This window comes from Meles meles, chromosome 1 (genome assembly GCF_922984935.1).
Source record: "Meles meles chromosome 1, mMelMel3.1 paternal haplotype, whole genome shotgun sequence".
In the NCBI taxonomy this organism is placed as follows: Eukaryota; Metazoa; Chordata; class Mammalia; order Carnivora; family Mustelidae; genus Meles; species Meles meles.
The window spans coordinates 38,830,962-38,851,522 of NC_060066.1; the positions used below are offsets into that span (position 1 = coordinate 38,830,962).

The window sequence follows — 20,561 nt, forward strand, 5'->3', positions numbered from 1 at the left end:
TTATTTCGTTTTTCTCAAAGCACCTCCATATACGAAATGTATTTTTTAAAAAGAATGCTATGTAGGAGTTTGCTTCAGTGAAACATTCTCTGTATTTTTCATATGCAGTTAGTAATTGTGATCCTCATGGATTTCTTACTGTCCTAGGAATTAGTTCCCAGTGAAACCATGTTGACTCTCTCTGATTCTGATTTTACTATATAAACATTGATAACCCTGTATAGTACCAAATGTCGAAGTTTTGAGAGCTTTGTGCATGTAAGCCATCCTAAGACTGGCTGGTTCAAAGAAGAACTTACAACACCAATAAATAATCCTGTTACAAAATCACTCTTAAAGAAAGAAAAGAATATTGAGCAAAGAAAGGTTTTATTTGAGGGAGTATCTTTCTTCCCTAAGTTATTTTAATTTATTTAATTTACTTTCATTTATTTAATTTACCCAGTTATTTTATAGAAAATTTATTGAGCTACACTTGTAAATTTTATTTTTTATTCTCAGAGAAGGGGCACAGGTGGAGGATAATTGAGGTTAAATTCTTGGATTTATTTTGGAATAAAAGGTTGCCATAGGAACCAAATTTCAATTCTGAAGATTGAAAAAGATGTCTTATAATGATGAGGCCCAGACATGAATTAAGGGTTCTTAAAATTTGATGAAAATGTTAATGGAACGTGTATGTCCCATCCAAATGTCAGTAATTTAACCTTGTCAGATGAACCAATTTCTTTTTTTAACGGTAGGAGATTTTAAGGAAGAAAGTTAAAGATAAAGCATCATAAACACAAAATCTTTATATTACATGTATTGATCACTAAGATAAATCTTTTTTCCCATATTTTGGTCCTTCTTAACATACAACTAAAGTTTGCTCTGACAGGAATCTAAAGGCAGCTTTGGCTGTTTTCTTGATACACTGTCCCTCAGGAGTTCTTTTTTCATGGATTTTGTATTTGAGATATGAGAGTGTTTTATGTCCTGAAAGTTTACTATGAATATTGATGCTTTATACTATCCTAATTTTTATGGAATGCCTCAGTATCTTTTCCGGGAGTACCATTTGGGTCCCAGATGTCTTGTCACACTTATTTTCAAGCCTTCTAAAGCCTGAGCAGCTCTAATTAGAGGATGAATCTTTAGATAAACAGTTTTGGGTTCCTTTTTTTCCCACTAACACATGCATATTCTGAATATCAGATTCCTTCTGACTTTACTGGGACAAATCAGTCTAAAAATTGTAGTAGTCACAATAATTTCTCAAATTTATTATTGCCAGTACACAGTTGCTAGTAATGAAATACTAGCAGCCTCTACTAATTCAAAAGTGATGATGTTGAAAAGCCACATACCATCCCATTAGCTCTTCCTCGTGCCATCGATGTTGAACATCTGGGTGGATAATCAAAAACACTCATTGATGATCATAGTTATCTTATTTGTGAAATTATTTGGGTAAAGGATTTGGGTTTCTGCATTAGGGAACTTATATTGTAATGAAAAGGTAAACTCAAAAACATATATAAAAGATATAATTCATAGGCTGAAAATAAAAAATAAACATTACTTTTACTAATAATTATTCTTGTTTGCTTATATTATATCATAATGACTCACTTGATCAGGGATTAAGTTCAACCATCAAAACACCTGTAAGAAAATAAAAAAGGCCTCTTCATAGGTATTAAAAAATAAGATCATTTGCAAATCAAGATCTGCAGATGTATAGAGAAAAACTTGGTTAGCTTAAAAGAATAGTTACCTTAAAAATATAATCAGCAGGGTCTTGAGATGCTTGCACAACCCACATTCATTGTAGCATTATTCAAATAGTCAAAAGATGGAAGCAACTCAGGTGTTCATTGCCAATAAATGGATAAACAAAATGTGACATATACACACAATGGAATATTATTTAGCTTAAAAAGGAAGGGAATTCTTTTTTAATTCCTTTCTTTTTTTTTTAGTATGTTAGTCACCATACAGTACATCATTAGTTTTTGATGTAGTGTTCTAAGATTCATTGTTTACATATAACACCCAGTGCTCCATGGAATACGTGCCCTCCTTAATAACCCATCACTGGGCCAACACATCCCCCCACCCTCTGCCCCTCTAAAACCCTCAGTTTGTTTCTCAGAGTCCACAGTCTCTCATGGTTCGTCTCCCCTTCCAATTCCTCCCCTCTTCATTTGCCCCTTCCTTCTTCTAATGTCCTCCATGCGATTCCGCATGTTCCACAAGTGGGTGAAACCAACACATACTACAACATGAGTGAACCTTAAGGACATTGAACTTCAGAACTTTGCTTTGGCTCTAGAACTGGTAGGTTTGAGGTAACAATAACTCACCTCAGATGGCAGAGTCCAATAGTAAGCAGCAGAGAAGTCAGAGGTAGAACTTAGACACGAGCTTTAGAAATAAAAAATTGGTTTTCTGACTTAAAAAAAATGTCAGAACTCTAGAAATAGAACTTAGAAACAAGGTCTGAGCTGAAGTGAGAGTTAGGAGTTAGATATAAATATGGTAGGTGAAACCATGGGAGCCCAGGATGAGATGGAATCAGCTAGAAAGACTAGAAGGAAGACATATAAGACAAACTTGGGTAAGTCCTTATAACTTCTTTAGTTTATGGTGATGTACAATGACAATAACAATACAGGCTTACATATTTACAACTAAACACTTAGGTTTTAAAATTTTACTTCATTTGACAAATTTCAAATATACTGAAATGATTTTAATGAAATTATGATAAAGATTCTTGCCAAAATTCTGAAATGTTTCTACAATCTAAGAATATTATAGATCTTTGCCTAATCATTAGTCGAATTCTTATGTGGCCTGGCTAATTTTGTTTTTTATATTATTTCATTTTCCTTTGTTCTTCATTAAATTGACAGTGTTGGCTTTGAATCTGACCAGCGCAAATGTATTATATTGCTGAATAAAAAAAAGTTTCATACTTCAATAAGAACCATACTTCTTTAAATATAAGAACTTATACCCTCCCTGTGTTCTTTGTTTACCTAAGGAAACGCAACTTCACCACAAGTACAGAGACCATCTTTCATGGACTACTTTGATAAACAGGACTTCAAGAATAAGAGTCATGAAAACTGTAATCAAAACATGCATGAACCCTTCCCTATGTCCAAAAATGTTTTTCCTGATAACTGGAAAGTTCCTCAAGATGGAGACTTTGACTTTGTAAGTACATTTTAATTCTTCCATTTGTGTTTTACCCTTCTTCATTTTACCATCACATTGAGAAACACAGTTTTTTGTCTTTATAAAATTTAGACTGTGTGTTAATATTCAGCATATACCTATATATGTGGGTAAGGGAACAGTGGAATTATAGTTTGCTTATAGACAGGCACTTGGAGAGAAATGTAACTAATTCCTTAGATCGGACCCCAAATTTAGAGAAATGTGTAGGACTCTTTAAAATGACAACTATGTTAAAAATGTTTTTAAGTAATGCAAATATGAGATACTCTGACGGTCAGTAAATTTAGTTTCCAAAATAAATGATGCAAAGGTATTTATGGCATAGACTTTTAGACATTTGCCTCAACTTTGAAAGGTAATTGAATTAGTTTCTACTTGAGCAAGTGTTAATTCCACTTGGTTTGTCAGAAATAATAGTTCTGTTGTATATCTAGTTAGCATACAGATTTCAGTGTAAAACTGTGCCTTATTGCTTCTTTGTTTTATTTTCTCTTTATTTCTTCTGCCCTGTTCCATGTTATTCATTTCTTTTTTTTTAAATTTAATTTAATTTTCTCGGCTGTGTTCCACAATTCATTGTTTATGCACCTCACCCAGTTTGTTATTCGTTTCTTTTAAAGAATGTGTGATATAGGTAAGCAGTTCTGATGCAGGTATTTCCATATCTTGAGGGACATATTCTCTCTTTGATGGAGTAGAAGTTTTTTTGAAGTAAATTTTTACTTTAGCATGTTTTAAATAATGTTACTTTTACATATTCTGTAAGATTTTTTCCACATAAAATAACTACAATCCTTTATAGCTATAAATATTAATAAGTACATTTATTTGTAAGTAAATAGAATTTTAGATATCTACATCTTCAAAATTTTTAGGTAATAATAATCCATTTTGCTTCATCAACACACTTCTGAATGCTTTGGGATTATAAATATTTTTCACAGTAAGTACTTTTCTCCTAAATATTGTGATTATTTGCATTTTTAAATAATCAGATATTAAAGTTTGAAAATCAGTCCCCAGTATAGTTAGTACAAATTCCTAGCAAATATTAACAATGGCACAAGTTTGCCTGAAATCATTAATTGTAACATCTACTTATTTTTGTTTTTTCAATTTTGAAGTTAGATATTAGGAAATAAAATCTGTAGTTCTGGTAAGATTTCATTTTAAGCCGTCTACTTTCTAAAAAATCATAAAATATTTAGAATGCTGACATTCAAGCTTTAAATCATTCATGAACAGGATGAATTATGTAAAGTGTTTAGCTTCAAAGTACTCTGTCTTGTCTCAGTTGGAATAAATCTTTAATAGCCTCTGGGAAACAGTTTGAAATGAGCTACAAAGTAATGAATAAGTTATCTTAGTTAAGAAAGAGCAAATAAAATGATTTAATTCTGTTTCAGTTAGTCTTTGCTACCACCCCCAAAACTTAGTGGTCTAAAATAGCAACTTTTTATTCACAATTTTGTGGACAAGCATTGTGACTAAGTTCAGCTGAGTGGTTCTTCTGCTGGTCTCACCTGGGGTGTCTCAGGTGGCATCATCTGGAAGTTTGGCTGGATCTGAATGACCTCTCTAATATTACCTCATTCTTGTGTCTGGCAGTGGTACCCATACTAAGCTAGGCCATATGATGCTATCAGGCAAGCCTGGCATTTTTCTGTGTTAGTAGCAGCATAGCAGGTGGGTGGCAACAGAAGTTGTAAGACCTCTTCAGACCTATGCCTAGAACCTGCACAGTATCCATTAATAATAGCATCAAAAAGAATGACTACTTAGGAAGAATCTTAACCAAGGAGGTGAAAGACTTTTACACTGAAAACTACAAAGCATTGCTGAAAGAAATTAGACACCGATATACGAAAAGGTATTTCATGTTCATGGATTGCAAGATTTAATATTATTAAGATGTCAGTATTGTCCAAAGCAATCTATAAATTTAGTGTAATCTCTGTCAAAATCCCAGTGACTTTCCTTTTTTTTTTTTTTTTTTTTTTGCAGAAATAGAAAAATCCATCCTAAAGTTCATATGGAATTTCAAGGGACTCAAATAGTCAAAACAGTCTTGAAAAGGAGAAATGAAATTGGGGGGGGGGGTTCATACTTAACTGATTTCAAAACTTACTACAAAGATACAGTAATCAAAACAAGATAGACATATAGACCAATGATGTAGAATAGAGAGCCCAGAAATAAATTGTCCCATATATAGTCAAATGATTTTTGACATCCCCATTCAATGGGGAAAGGACAACTTTGTCAACAAATGATGCTGAGGAAACTGGGTAGACATGTGCAAAAGAATGAGGTTGAGCCCTTACCTTACTTATATCATGTATAAAAATTAACTCAAAATGAATCAAAGATCCAAACATAAGAACTGACTATAAAACTTGTAGAAGAATATACATAAGAGAAACTTTATGACATTGGATTTGGCAATGATTTCTTGGGTATGACCACAAAAGTACAGGGAACAACAACAACAACAACAACAAAGGATAAACTAGGCTATATTAGGATGTTTGTGCACCTAGGAACACTGTTAATAGAATAAAAAGGCAACCCATGGAATAGGAGAAAACATTTGCAAATCACATATCTGACAAGGGATTAACATTCAGGATGTATAAACAACTACTACCACTCAACAGCAGAAAAACAAACAAATTAGCTAAGTTAAAAAATGAGTGAAAGACTCAGATACTTTTCCAAAGATGATACACAAGTGGCCAATAAACAAAAAGACACTCAGTATCACTAATCATTAGGGAATGCAGATCAAAAAACCACAGTGAGATACCACTTCACAGTCATCAAGATGGATATTATAAACATAGAGAAAGAGAGAGCAAATAAGTTTTGGTGAGAATATGGAGAAAGTGGAACCCTTCCTTATGCACTGCAGATGGGAATCTAAAATGGTTCACCTGCTGTAGAAAACAATATGACATTCCTCAAAAAAATTCAACATAGAATTACCATGTGATCCAGCATTTCACTTCTGAGTATATACTCAAAAGAAGTGAAAGCAGGGAGTTGAACAGAGATTTGTGCGTTCATGTTCATAGCAACATTATTCATTGATAGTCAAAAGGTGGAAGCAGACATTCTACTAGAAATTGTCATTATTAAAGTTCATCAGATATTAGGATATTGAATTTAGGAAATTGAAGGTCATTTTGATCTTGGTAAGGACCATTTCAGTACCCTACTTTTTAAATTTTCACACATAGCTTTTGACATGTAATGCTTTCCACTGTCAATTTTAGGCTCATTCTAGTTTTGTGAATTAGAGCCTTGAGTTTCCAGTGGCCAGTTCCTACAAGTAAACTTTTGGTAACATTGTCAGCCATCAGATTTTGGAGTCCTTCTATCTGAAAACTCCAAAATTTGTTAGAAAACAGGGCACTCTAGGTAAATTAATTTTTAAAGTTAAGATATAAATTAATTCTAACCCAGAGCAATAATTCAAGTATCATGTGGTTTTGCATAAGCGGGGACTTAGTAAAGGCTGGAGTAGTTTGTGAAATTATATCGCAGAAGGGAACTGTAAGCATTGAAAGATGGCTAAAAGAAGGAGGGAAGGCAGGCGCCACAAAGAATGATGTATGTCGTAAAACGTTTAGAGGTAGGAAACCATAAGGTGTATTGGATGAAAATGAAGTTGGGACTTTCAAGTTCATTTGGAATGATACAATAAATGAAGTAGAAAGGTGAGTCTGGCTCAGATGGTCGAAGCCTTCCATGGAAGATAGTGAAGTGAATTTTTTATTTCCTAGACAGTAGAAAACCACTGAAGGTTTTTAAGTTGGAGAGTGATATGATGAAAGTGTTTTAGAATATTAATCTCAATGGTAACATCCAGGATTGACTGACAGGAAAAGACTAGAGATAAGGGAAATCAGTTACATGAAGCAGGCTTGAGATAGTATGGTAATAAAATAGAAAAGAAACAACAGAAACAGGAGTAAGTGTAGGAGAAATTAGAAAAGATTAAAAAACAGAAATGACTATCATACTAGATTAAAGAATTTGCTTTTAGTTAAGGTGAGGAGCTGGATAGTAGAAGGCAAAAGTTTTAAACAGAGGGAGTTGAGGGAAACTGGAAGGGGAGATGAACCATAAGAGACTATGGACTCTGAAAAACAACCAGAGGGTTATGAAGGGGCGGCAGGAGGGGGCGGGGTGGGAGGTTGAGGAACCAGGTGGTGGGTAATAGGGAGGGCACGTACTGCATGGAGCACTGGGTGTGATGCCAAAACAATGAACACTGTTATGCTGTAAATAAGCAAATAAAAAATAAATAAATAAAAAAATAAAAAAAAATATTACAGCAAAAAAAAAAAAAAAGTTTTAAACAAAAAAGAAAAAAAAGGAAAAAAAGAAAGGAAAATGCCCTCACAGTAGGAAAGAGGCTTTAAGAGGTCATGACTGGATCAGTTTGTGCAGAATTATTTCTTCTCTGATCTATATAGGACATGTAGCCTTAAGAGGGGAGTTGGGGGGCGGGCGGGGACAGAGACTAGAGCAGTTCTTTCTTCTCCAGCATTCATGCACCTGTCAGCTGGAACTACTCAACTCTCATCAGTTTGAGGAAAGTGGAAAATGTTGTCAGAGCCACTGAGGGGAATGTAAATGGGTATAAAGAGGAGATGAATAAAGGAAGGATTACCAGGGATGAATAAAGAATTGCCAAGAGTCTGGTGAATGTGGTAGAAGACAAAGACAAGTGTTGTGAGAGGGACTAAAGGAGTAGGAAAGGAAAGTGGAAGGGGTTTGATGGAATCCTTTGCTTACAATGTAAGGAAATGGACTCAAAGCAAAGACAGATTTCCACTTAAAACACCAGCTGGTAATGATAAGGGAAATCTGGTCTTATTCATCCCATCATACATTAGATATAGAATGTTAAAAAATGTGACTCATCAAAATATAAAGTGTTCTAAGGTTTATGTGTTTATCTTCCCTCTTTATGATGTGTCTCCAGGCTACCTTCCAAAAGAACTGGAGTTTTACATGGTTCCTATGTCTATTAAGTAGCAGTTGCTTTAAACAACCCAAAGTTGTTTTGACCATATTTCCAGCACATAGAAGGCTTATCCTTTTGCTTTGAGGAAAACAGGTTTCAAGAAAGAAAAATCAAAGAAGATACTTCATTGTCTTTTGTAGTACTGAGGGCAGATTCCTAAAGGACAGAACTTACTCAGAAAGGTATTTGCTAGACAGATGTGCAGAGTAAGGGAGGAAGCACTATTTATCTTAAAGCCTATATGCAATATACTTTGTATATTTTCTTTAAGCATTTGTTTTTGGGATTTTCTGTGAACTGTTGTTTCATGTCCATGTTCCTGGATGTAATGAGATGATGGGAGTATTAATTTTATGATTTCACCGATTTGGAGGTAGTATAAAGAGAGGATAAACTATATTTGGGCTAATTGAACCAGTTATTTAACTCTCCTAAAAACATTCTGTTTATAAAGGGTGTGCCTGTGAAGATTCCTAAAACAAATGTAAAAGGCAAATCTGTTTATTATAGCACTAGTCTGATGTTTCAGTTTTTGTTAGAATTATTTCCAAACAGCCTTAGCATCCAGATTGTTTAGTGTTAAACAGAGAGCGTGTAGATCATGTTTTGCAGAAATTACAGTACCATACTTAAATAGATATATTTTGGGTAACGTAAAGATTTTGGAATAAGAACAAAAACTTTAAAAGCCATCTGTTAACCTACTATATTGGTTCCAATTTTTAAAAATGAAAAAAAATTGGATTGACAATAATTACTAGTATAAGAGGGATTAGGTAAATCAACCATTTTCTGGTCTTTGACTCAAACTCAAATGCAAGTTAACCTTTCTTGATTACGATGATTCTTAAATATTTGTTCAATTTGTGTTATTCTTTTGAGCTAATGGACATAAGAGTCATCCAGAGCAGCACTAGAGAAATAGTCTCAATAATGGTAGCAGAGGGGGGAAAAGAAAAGTCCTCCCTCCCAAGTATAAATTTGCCTCAGACTTTCCTAAGTGTTTTTGTACTGGTTCCTGGATTGGCAAGATTGTGTTCTAGGGAAACGAATAGTGTTTGCAAACGAGCACCTCACTGCTGCATGACACAGAGAGCAGCAAACCCAGAGAAGGTATTCCTGGAGCCGCCATGTGCATTTTAGGAATCGTCCCTCGTTGTGGAGAAATGTTTCTTTCTCAGGATCTTTTCACCCTCCTCAAGCAGCCGGCAGTTAGTCAGGGTAATCAAGAGGAGACAGCGGTGAAAGATGCAGACACTTGTAGCAATGCCAGCCCTCTGGAAAGCCGACAGCGACACAGGCCCTGTCCACAGCCGGGAGGTGAAGACCGAAGCCGGCAGCATCCCCAGTTTTTACCAGAGTAGTACCCCGGTATCATCTGCTTTATCTTTTCAAAGAGATGTTAGCTAGAAGTTTCCCTTGCAGTGGACTCCTTTAGTCAAAGAACTTCTTGTTCTCTTCAGTCCCTAGTTGTGTGGATTGAGGAAACCACTTCAGTTGAATGAAGTATTTAAGCATATTGTCATCGATTAGCTTTGCATTAAGTGATTATTGTCAAGTATTTCCAGATGTTTGCAAAAGTATTAACAAAGTATGAAAAGATAACTGTAGATATTGCAGATTTATTTCTTCTGGGGTAAAGAAGAAATAAACACAGGCTCTCCAGTGTTTTCGTGGATAGCCCTGGATAAGAGTTTATGATTACAGGTGTACATGTGGCATGAACTGGAGTGTATGTGGCACATTGTGCTTTCACTACACACTCCTTCCTTGTAGAGCCAACAGGAAATTAAAATTAATGAGAAGCCTGCACTTTGAAATACTTGCAGAATTCTTGACTATTCCAGTCCTTTGCCAGCTCACGAAATCTGTGCTGGCAGTCGTGTCCAACAGATGGTGTGGCTGTGCACAGTTCTATCATGTGATTGTCTGGGTCCCCGTAGAACTTTTATAAGATTTTGACCATCAGTATCCTGAGGTATTTCTGACAGTCATAACCTTTGTTTCAAAAGGAGAGTGGCCTTCTTGAAAGATAGCTGTTTGTATACAGGCCAGGAGTAAAATGGTAATAGTTAATTAGTCACTGGGTAATTAAACAGAATTTAATTGATTCTATAGTAGCTAAAGGCAACAAAAACTTTAGTGTCTCTGACCTGCTGCATTGGTTCTTCAATATAATTTAATCCATTTGGCCACCTCAGGTAGAATGAGCACTTTGCTTCCTTATTCCCAAATATGCCGTTTAAAACTTCCATAATTTCAGAAAATGTTATTTAGCGGTTGTATCTGGGTAGGGTCTACTGGAACATGAAACTAATTCTGCTTACTTAGATAATTAATACCTTACGTTAAAACTGACTATATCATCATTTCCTTTACAAATTAAAGTGAGCAGGCCTGTGCTTAACTGGATTAATTAAGACAGAAAGTGCAGGTGCACGGTGTGGTTTCTTGTCATTGTGTTGGAATTTATTAAGATGTTTAAAGCACATGGCAAAAAGAGAAATGGCTTACCAAGAAGAGTTCTAACAAGCATAAACTTGCCTCATAGTAATTTGTTCTTTTTAAAATGTCATTTATTTAGAAGATTGTGTTGAAATATTGGCTACTTTACATTCTAAAACAAAGATATTATACTCCAAGCATATGTCATGGCTAATCTTGATGGCTGGGGAAGTTATTTTGACTGTATAGGCTTTCTGTTCATAACCTCAGTTTGAATGTTTGGTCAGTAAGCAGTGGGGACTGTTGGGATCATTACATCAAAAGAGATGTTAAGAACCAATCGTGGCATTTAGGATCAAAGAGTGAACAATGTAATTTATCACCTTTTAATTTAAGACTGATGTCCTATAATGTTTACTTCTTAAATAAACCATTAGATTTCAAGTAAGTTGTTAGGACTAACTGAAGTTCCTAGTAATACATATATCAGGTTGGGTTGATAATAAGAGTTGTTTTCTACTTTACCTGACTCAAATGAAATTTCTTTAAATCTGAAATTATTTTTGTACTTTAATACTTAACTCAGATTTTCAGAATATACATGGTAGCTTAGTGTCAGAACCCTTTACATAAGTAGCTTTCATCGTACTTCCCGACATAATCTTTGACAGTTTAAAGTATACTGTTCTTTTGGGGTTTATTATTTGCCCTAGTTAAACTAATAATGACACCATTCTCTCCTATCCTGACATTAGGGTAGCAACTTTTTCTATAGTACTTTTCACTCATTAAAATAGAAGTTTCCTTAGGTTCGATTCATTATGTTGGAAGACTTTCCATTAGATAACAAAACAATGTTTTGTTTGTTTGTTTTTAATTCAAAACCTAGTTGTCTTGATTTAAAACCAAACTAGTTTTGGTTCGTAATTTTTTCTGTCAATAGCAGAAAAATCTTCTTGCTATAAATATAGACAGATCTTAAGGAGATAAATGAAAGAGGGTATCAAAATAATATATAGTTGCAGATAAAAGAATTTTGGAAAACAGATATCTTAATTTCATTAATTTATTTTGAAGAGACATTTTTCATGCTTCTTAATAAAGGACCTATTTTTTCTTTATGAATTAAGTAATAGTGCATGTTTAATTTGATACACAGTATACAGTATAATTAAAGTTGTTGTTAATTATTAAGGCTTATAAAAGGCTCAGTAACCTGGGTTAGAGTATCGAGCTGTAATTCTACAGGCCTTCAGTTTAGTTTTTAACTTTCTGTATTAATGTGAGAATGCATGAAGCTAACAAAATAGTCAAAGTTACAAATGTATAAATGTATAAAAAGCTAATAATCAGCCATACTCTTTTAGTAACTAGTCAAATGAAATGAGAGTCAATTGTGAATTATTTCTGCTGATGAAAGAAAGATCTAAAACAGCTAATCATTTTAGTGATTATATTTTTGATGAAAAGAAATTTTCTCTTTTATTAGAGCTGCAGTGATGTACAAAATTCCTGAAATTGCCTTACTTTTGATTTTAAACATTTACTCATTCTTTCCCCGACTCTGAACAATGAAAGCTTTCCCTTAGCATATCCATATAAGGCACAACAGAAACAAGATGCAGATGAGTGCCCCCCTTAAGTTGCAGAAATCAGTTAACTACAGCTAATATCTGCAAGCAAATTCTATTTTTCCATTTTCCTTTATTTTAGTATTGTAGGTAGAGTCTTACAGAAAAATATTCTTTAAATAACTGAGTTAAGGAAATTAAGTCATTGTTCAAGCCTTAACAGTCTAAGAGACAGCATTTAACAGCAGCTCTTTAGATATGGTATAAATTCACCATTTTATTGTCATTTTTAAATTTTTATTTAAATTCTAGTTAATATACAATGTAATATTGTTTTCAGATGTACAATATATGATTCAGCGCTTCCATACAATACCCAGTGCTCATCACAAGTGCCCTCCTTAATCTCCAACACCTGTTTCACCCATTCCCCCCCTCCCCCAACCAGCTCCCCTCTGGTAACCATCAGTGTGTTCTGCATAGTTCAGAGTCTCTTTCTCGGTTTGCTTCTCTCCTTTTTCCCCCTTCGCCCATTTATTTCTTAAATTCCACATGCGAGTGAAGTCATACTGGATTTGTCTTTCTCAGATTGACTTATTTCACTTGCATTATACTCTCTAGCTCCATCCATGCTGTTGCAAATGGCAAGATTTCATTCTTTTTGATAGCCGAGTAATATTCCATTGTGTATATATACCACATCTGCTTTATCCATGCATCAGCTGATAGACACTGGGGCTGTTTCCATAATTCGCCTAATATAGATAATGCTGCTGTAAACACTAGAGTACATGTATCCCTTTGAATTAGTATTTTTGTATCCTTTGGGTGAATACTAGTAGCACAATTGATGGATTAGAAGGTAGTTCTATTTTTAACTTTTTGAGGAAGCTCCATACTGTCTTCCAGAGTGGCTGCACCAGTTTGCATTTCCACCAAAAGCGCAAGACTGTTTCCTTTTCTCCACATCCCGCTAACACCTCTTGTTTCTTTTGTTGTTGATTTTAGCCATTCTGACAAGCTTGAGGTGATATCTCATTATAGTTTTGATTTGCATTTCCCTGATGATGAATGATGTTGAACATCTTTTCATGTGTCTGTTGGCCATCTGGATGTCTTCTCTGGAAAAATGTCTGTTCACGTCTTCTGCCCATTTTTTAATAGGATTATTTGGGTTTTGGGTGTTGAATTTTATAAGTTCTTTATATATTTTAGAGATTAACTCTTTATCAGATATGTCACTGGCAAATATCTTCTCCCATTCTGTAGGTTGCCTTTTAGTTTTGTTGATTGTTTCCTTCACTATGCAGAAGCTTTTTATTTTGATGAAGTTCTAGTAGTTTATTTTTGCTTTTGTTTCCCTTGCTCAGGAGACATACCTTAGGAAAGAAATTGCTATGACCAATGTCAGAGAAGTTCCTGCCTGTGTTCTCTTCCAGAATTTTTATTTCAGGTCTCATGTTAGATCTTTCATCCATTTTGAATTTATTTTTGTGTATGGTATAAGGAAGTGATCCAGTTTCATTCTTTTGGAGGTGGCTGTCTGGTTTTCCCAACATCATTTGTTGAAGAGACTGTATTTTCTCATTGGATATTCTTTCCTGTGTTGTTGAAGATTAATCGACCATAAAGTTGTGGGTTTATTCTGGATTTTCTGTGCTGTTTTATTGATCTTTGTGTCTATTTTTGTGGCAGTACCATACTGTTACATAATACAACTTTGTAATATAACTTCAGTTCCAGAATTATGATGCCTCTAGCTTTGTCTTTTTCAAGGTTGCTTTGGCTATTCAGAGTCTCTTCTGGTTTCATACAAATTGTAGGATTGTTTGTTCCAGCTCTGTGAAAAATGCTGTTGGTATTTCGATAGGGATTGTATTAAATGTGTAGGTTGCTTTGGGTAGTATAGACATTTTAACAGTATTTGTTCTTCCAATCCATGAGTATGGAGTGTCTTTCCATTTTTTTGTGTCATCTTGAGTTTCTTTCATCAGTTTTATAGTTTTCAGGGAACAAGTCTTTTACCTTTTTGGTTAGGTTTATTCCTAGGTATCTTGCTGGCTTTGGTACAGTTGTAAATGGGATTGATTTCTTAATTTCTCTTTCTGCTACTTCACTTTTGGTATATTGAAATGCAACATATTTTTTAAAAAGATTTTATTTATTTATTTGACAGAGAAAGAGCACAAGTAGGGGAGCAGCAGGCTCCCTCTGAGCAGGTAGAGGGAGAGGGAGAAGCAGGCTCTCCTCTGAGCAGGGAGCCTGATGCGGGGCTTGATCCCAGGATCCTGGGATCATGACTCAAGCTGAAAGCAGCCGCTCAACCGCCTGAGCCACCCAGACACCACTGCAATAGATTGTTTTTAGACTGATTTTGTATCCTGTGACTTTACTGGATTTGTTTATTAGTTCTAGCAATTTTTTGATGGACTCTTCCAGGTTTTATTTTATATATAGTATCATGTCATCTGCAAACAGTGAAACTTTTACTTCTTCCTTGCTGATTTAGATGTGTTTTATTCCTTTTTGTTGTCTGGTTGCTGTGGTTAGCCTTGCAGTGCTATGTTAAATAACGTGGTGAGAGTGTACATCCCTGTTTTTCGTTGTCCTTTTTTTTAAAAAGCATTTTCCAGAACTTAGTCAACCTGTGAGTTTCCTTCTGTATTTTATAAATTGCTCTCATCTGTGAAAATTTCTTCCTTGTTTAAAATCATGCTAATATTAAATGGGTACTGCGCACATATGACACATATTTGCGTATCTGTTTAGTTCTGGTTTCCACCATCTAGAATCCTATAATGAGACTTCAAAAATTATATTCATTTGGCATCTCCAAGTTAATACTTTATAATTGTCTGTTTACTCTATAAACATTGAGTTGAAAGTTTAACTGAAAATAAACAGAATTTGTGCAAAGGGGCTTAGAAAAATTCAGGCCAAACCCCATCATCTCCATTCATGCCTATTATTTTGAAAGAGTAAAAAAAAATAATCACATCCATTTGAAAAGCTAAAGGCTATTTTTAAATGTGATACATACGGAATTTTTCATCCTAGTGTCTGTTTCATAACGAAAGCATTAAAAAACAGTATCGTGTGTCAGTCTTGCTCTTGGTAATAATTTAATGTGTATACTCAGAATTAAATGAATATACCTCTAATGTCACCTTTATTTTATAATTTAGGAAAAACTTGTTTTATATTAATACTTAATATGAAAAAATAAAACCAGCTTCTAATGGTAGGGAAAGTACTTCTAAAACATCGGAACTTTTCTATTCAGGCTTTGTGTTCTGTGTTCAGATATGTAATATATTTCCAGGGGAAAGTGGATTATATTTATGTGCCCATATATTTCTCTGGATCATTGTTAGGAAGCTGTTACTTAAATTCATGATAAATTCTAAAAAGAATTAACAACGGTTCAAGAGAATGCATTCAAGAACTATAGTAGTTCATACTTGTACTCAGTTTCATATTAATGTATCTCACAAATTTGGCTTCTTATAATTAGGGTAGGATCAATTGAGCTTTCCTTTAAGGGAAAATGTTCTAAAATGCTTAAACAAGATTCTATATTCTCTTTCTGATTCTTAGAATAGAAAGAAATTTTTTTGTATCTCCAATGAATAAAAATAATCACAGGCATTATATACAGGTATATCACAGGTAACTACTTCATATTTTTAAAATTAAGTATCTTACATTGTTATATTTTCAAATTTGCTAAATACATAAGCATTAAATTACTAGATACTGCATCTGAAGTGATTTAAATTCAACACATATGAATAAGCACTCATCTCCCTAGACTTTGTTAATTTATCTAATAGGAGCCAGTTTTTTAATTAGTATTTCCAGAACATGGGAAAATATTAATAAGGTTAACTTTGAGGTTGGAACATGTTATTATTTCTGTTTTTTGAAACTTACATGGGATTACTTGGTTTAATATAAATTAATATATAAGGTTCTCCTTTTAGTTACTATTTTTAGAGTAACAGGGCAACACTTAAACCTCTTTTTTTACCTTTTAATCTTTTGTTTATTCAGCAAAAGTATTGTAAGTACCCTCTCTGTGCCTTTTTATTTCCCTTTAAAAACTAATTCAGTCAAGGGAACCACTTGCAAAACATCCCTGTACTGTGATCTGCTCTTCCCATACTCAGAATAAAGGGCCTCCCACTTTAACTGTGTATCGCTGTTAGACTTTAGATCCTAACCCCTAGTCAAATCAGATGCTTGCAAAATTGAAGCAAATCACTGCTAGTGACTTTATTAAACTTAAAAAAAAATTAGTTACTTATGAAAGTAATAGTACATCTTTAGATTTTCTTTTAGTCTGTTTGGGTTTTGCTTATTTGTTCAAATGTGAATTCTGGCTGTAAAAAACTGGATTTAAATGTCTTATATAAATCATTCATAGTTCAAAAGGATTCTAGTTCATAATATTATTGAGAACACCTATAAATAAGTCTTATAACTAGTTAGGATTTATTTACAGTTTAAAGGAAAAAGGAAAAAGTCCTCTGATGTTACAGGGTCTAAAAAAAGGAAGGAAAAATCCATGGGTGGGGGTAAGGAACATGGGACTATTTGGCCTGGTAAAACTTTTGTAATTATTTGCAAAACCGATTAAGAATTTGTAAGGAGAGGGGCGCCTGGGTGGCTCAGTGGGTTGGACCTCTGCCTTCGGCTCGGGTCATGATCTTAGGGTCCTGGGATCAAGCCCCGCATCGGGCTCTCTGCTCAGCAGGGAGCCTGCTTCCTCCTCTCTCTCTCTGCCTGCCTCTCTGCCTACTTGTGATCTCTCTCTGTCAAATAAATAAGTAAAATCTTTAAAAAAAAAAAAGAATTTGTAAGGAGAACAATAGCATACATAACCAACTTTTGACATAGACAAAAATAGGACTTGCATTTTTGTGGGGTGGCTCTGGATTAGGCATTAAATTGAATTTGACTGTTAAATGATACTTAATAGCAGTATAAGAAAATGGCATCAAGTGTCCCTGGTAATCCTTTCTTCATTATGGAAATTCATTATGTATTAGAATGATAAGTTTCAAAATTATATTCTTTCATTATGCCAGTTTCTGCTCTTTTTTAAAAAATATTTTTGTGTAACCTGAGCACCAGTATTGTCCGGATTCTTTTTAGAGCCTAGTGCTTTTGTTTTTTACCCTTTCTTTTGAATTTATTCTATGTTGCCATTTAATAAAATACTTTGATATTGAACCCTTTAAAATATCAAGGTAAAGAACTTATTTTTATTAAATAAGAAGTGACTTTAATAAATGTTAATGAGGAAAAGATAGCTTTCAAATAAAAGCTTAGCAACTGTTAGAAAACTATTAGACCAATTTTTATGGTTGAGTTTTATTATTTTATAAGTAACTTCTATGAGTTAAAAATAGGATTTTTGATAGTATAGGCAATACTAACTAATTTTAATATGCAGATAAATTATTTCATACTGATAAACTTTAGGTTTACTTACAGTCTTGTTAAAAGACTATTTGTTAGAGTATGACTGTGTTCCCATTTTATATTTGTTTTATTCCCCAGTATGTACTTTGATTTATGGTCAATTGAAAGTTTGAAAGTCTTAATCTATAATAAATCTAAGCTTAGGTTTTATGAGATTGGTCTATTTTATGCCATCGTTGCTGGAAGAGCTGTTTGATTACTAGGTAAGAGTAATCAAATCAAATCAAAATTTAAAGTATGTCAAAGTAATTTTCCTTAGAAAATAATTCCATTAAGATGTTTTCATTAAATTCACCAACCTATTAATAATCTACATAATCATCATCACACTGAACACAGTGTTCACAAGGTAGCTTATATAAAACAGCCTAAGTATTTTAACGCTATGAATCTAGATTTTTCAAACAAAAATACATTTTGCACACACACACATATAGACACAGCCCTCTATCCGAAATTGTTATGAGCATGAGTTACGTGTGCAATTTTTAAGAGGTTTAAAAGTAAAACACAATTTATATTGATGGGCCAGCCATAAGAGTACTTAGGAAAACCTTAGAGAACCGCCTCAGAAATTGCTATTTAATCCTGTCTAAACATATTTTGTCCAAGTGAAGAGAGGGAAAGGTATTTTGTTCCTATAATTATTTTACTTTCTGCAAGTTCCCTTTCATCATATGCTGAATCTCTATCAGGTTAGATCATTAGACAAACTTCTTAGATTAAAAAAAGTCAAAGGTAGATGATTAGGAAAAGACTTGATTGGGCAAATTTGGGATGAGTTTTAGAAGGCTTTTTATTTTTTTAGATCAATTTCCCTGAGCTTTTGTTTATTCATTTTATAAGGCATGTAAGAATACATCATTAGTTTTTAACTTGACCTTTTCTAATTCTTTTGCATCTTAAAAGAGATCAAGACCATATGTTTAAAACATTTACTGGAAAACTTTTAGAAGACATGCACCAATAATTTGGCTTACTTTAATTAATTCTGCCATATTGTGATAGTAATTTTAGTTCTCAATTGTTAAGAACTTTATTTTAAATTCATTTTCCCATAGTATTTTTCTAAATTATGTCTCATTTTTAAACTGAAATATCAACAGTAACTATTTTTAAAAAATTTATAACAAGTTTATTGAGATATAATTCACATGTCATGTAATTCTCATTTAAGGATACAATTCAGTGGGGTTTTCTTAGTATATGCACAGTTGTGCAGCTAACACCACACTGAATTTTAGAATATTTTCATCGCCCGTCAAAGAAACCCTCTACCCTTTAGCAGTCATTCCTCATTTCCCACTGACATGGCCCTCCCCCAGCCCTAGGCAACCGTAAACTCCTTTCTGTCTCTATGGATTTGCCTATCTTGACTTTTCACATAAATAGAATCCTACAGTTTGAGCCATGACTATTTTTTCTATCTCTCTGCTAGATAGGGGATTATAATAGCAGGATGACAAGAGCATCTTTTTGACTTAGAAATTTACCAACTCTCAGAATAATAATAGATAATACAAAGTATTTCTTAAGGCAGCTAGATGTAACTTGAAGTCTGAAATAAAATATTTTTAAGTGGACTCTTAGGACCTTAAATACTAGGGTAGTGAAATTTTCTGTATATTGAAAATCAGTTGTAATACATATATAATTATGCCCCAAGAGCCTAGCTCCTCCAGTATGGGAGTCTTGGTTTTTACACTGTTTTTCCCCCCTGGGTCTGGCGCAGGGTAACTTCCCTATATAGTCTGTCTTAAACGTGCCTTACAACAGAACCGCTCTGATCTCCTTGTAGCCTGCCTGCAGTGACCACATAGCTTGTGTTTTCCTGGAGAGTTTCTGATTGCACATATTTCACTCCAGTGTCAAACCACGTGTTGGGATTTTTTATTTTAAAAATCTGTTGGGAAATTTGTCTCCACCCATCTTGACCTAAATAAACATTATTTGTAAGTAATAAATACAGTGATTTTTAAAAAATAAATATTCTGCCGGAATATTCAGTGAATTTATTGTGGGTAACCTTTCAATCAGCTTTATTGTTATATATGTTTCCCAAGCTTTCTGTTCTTCAAAACGATATGTAGTCCCTGGATATTAGGTGATTTTATAGACTTACCAACCATCTTCTTGGGCACAGTAGTAGTAAGCAGTGATATAGGAAAATGTACTTATTCTCAGAAGATGTGTGCTGAAGTATTTAGGTGTGAAATACCCGAATGTTCTGCATATACTTTCCAGTGGTTCACACACACACGCACACACTTTTTTTTAGTGACTTCACACAAATTTATTCTTACCTTTCTCATAGTTGAAGTCCAAATGAATTTCGTTGCTGTGGAGTCAGACTATTGACTGTACCACAGCACCTGGGGGATGTTAACAGGATGTTTCCCATTTTATGGCTTGTCTTTTCACTCTCTGTAGCATTTTTTTAATGACAGAAATTCTTAGTTTTAGTATAAATGAATTCAATATCCTTTGTTAAAGTATGCACTTTCTGCATCATATTGAAGGGAACATAAATATATTCTATTTGTTGACCCCTAAAATTTTATAGTTTTACCTTCCATGTTGTTTTATTTTAATTAATAGACATTTTTTTTAGAGAAGTTTTAGGTTTACAGAAAACTGGGCAGAAAGTAGTTTTCAGATATTCCAACTCCCTTTCATCACCTCCCCACCGTATCTCATATTAACAACTTATGTGAGTGTGTGACATTTATTATGTACAATATAGCCTTTACAGATTGGCTGCTTTTACTTAGCAATATACATCTGAGGTTCCT

At 33.9% G+C, this 20,561-nt stretch overlaps 1 protein-coding gene across 1 annotated transcript in view; it reads left to right on the forward strand.

The window, feature by feature from the left end:
- The window catches only part of STK3 (serine/threonine kinase 3), a 276,767-nt gene that overhangs the window by 211,223 nt on the left and 44,983 nt on the right, over positions 1-20,561 (forward strand). Inside the window, exon 10 of the mRNA XM_045978097.1 lies at positions 3,032-3,207. Coding sequence (XP_045834053.1) covers positions 3,032-3,207 — 176 coding nt within the window. The remainder of the gene's footprint in view (positions 1-3,031; positions 3,208-20,561) is intronic.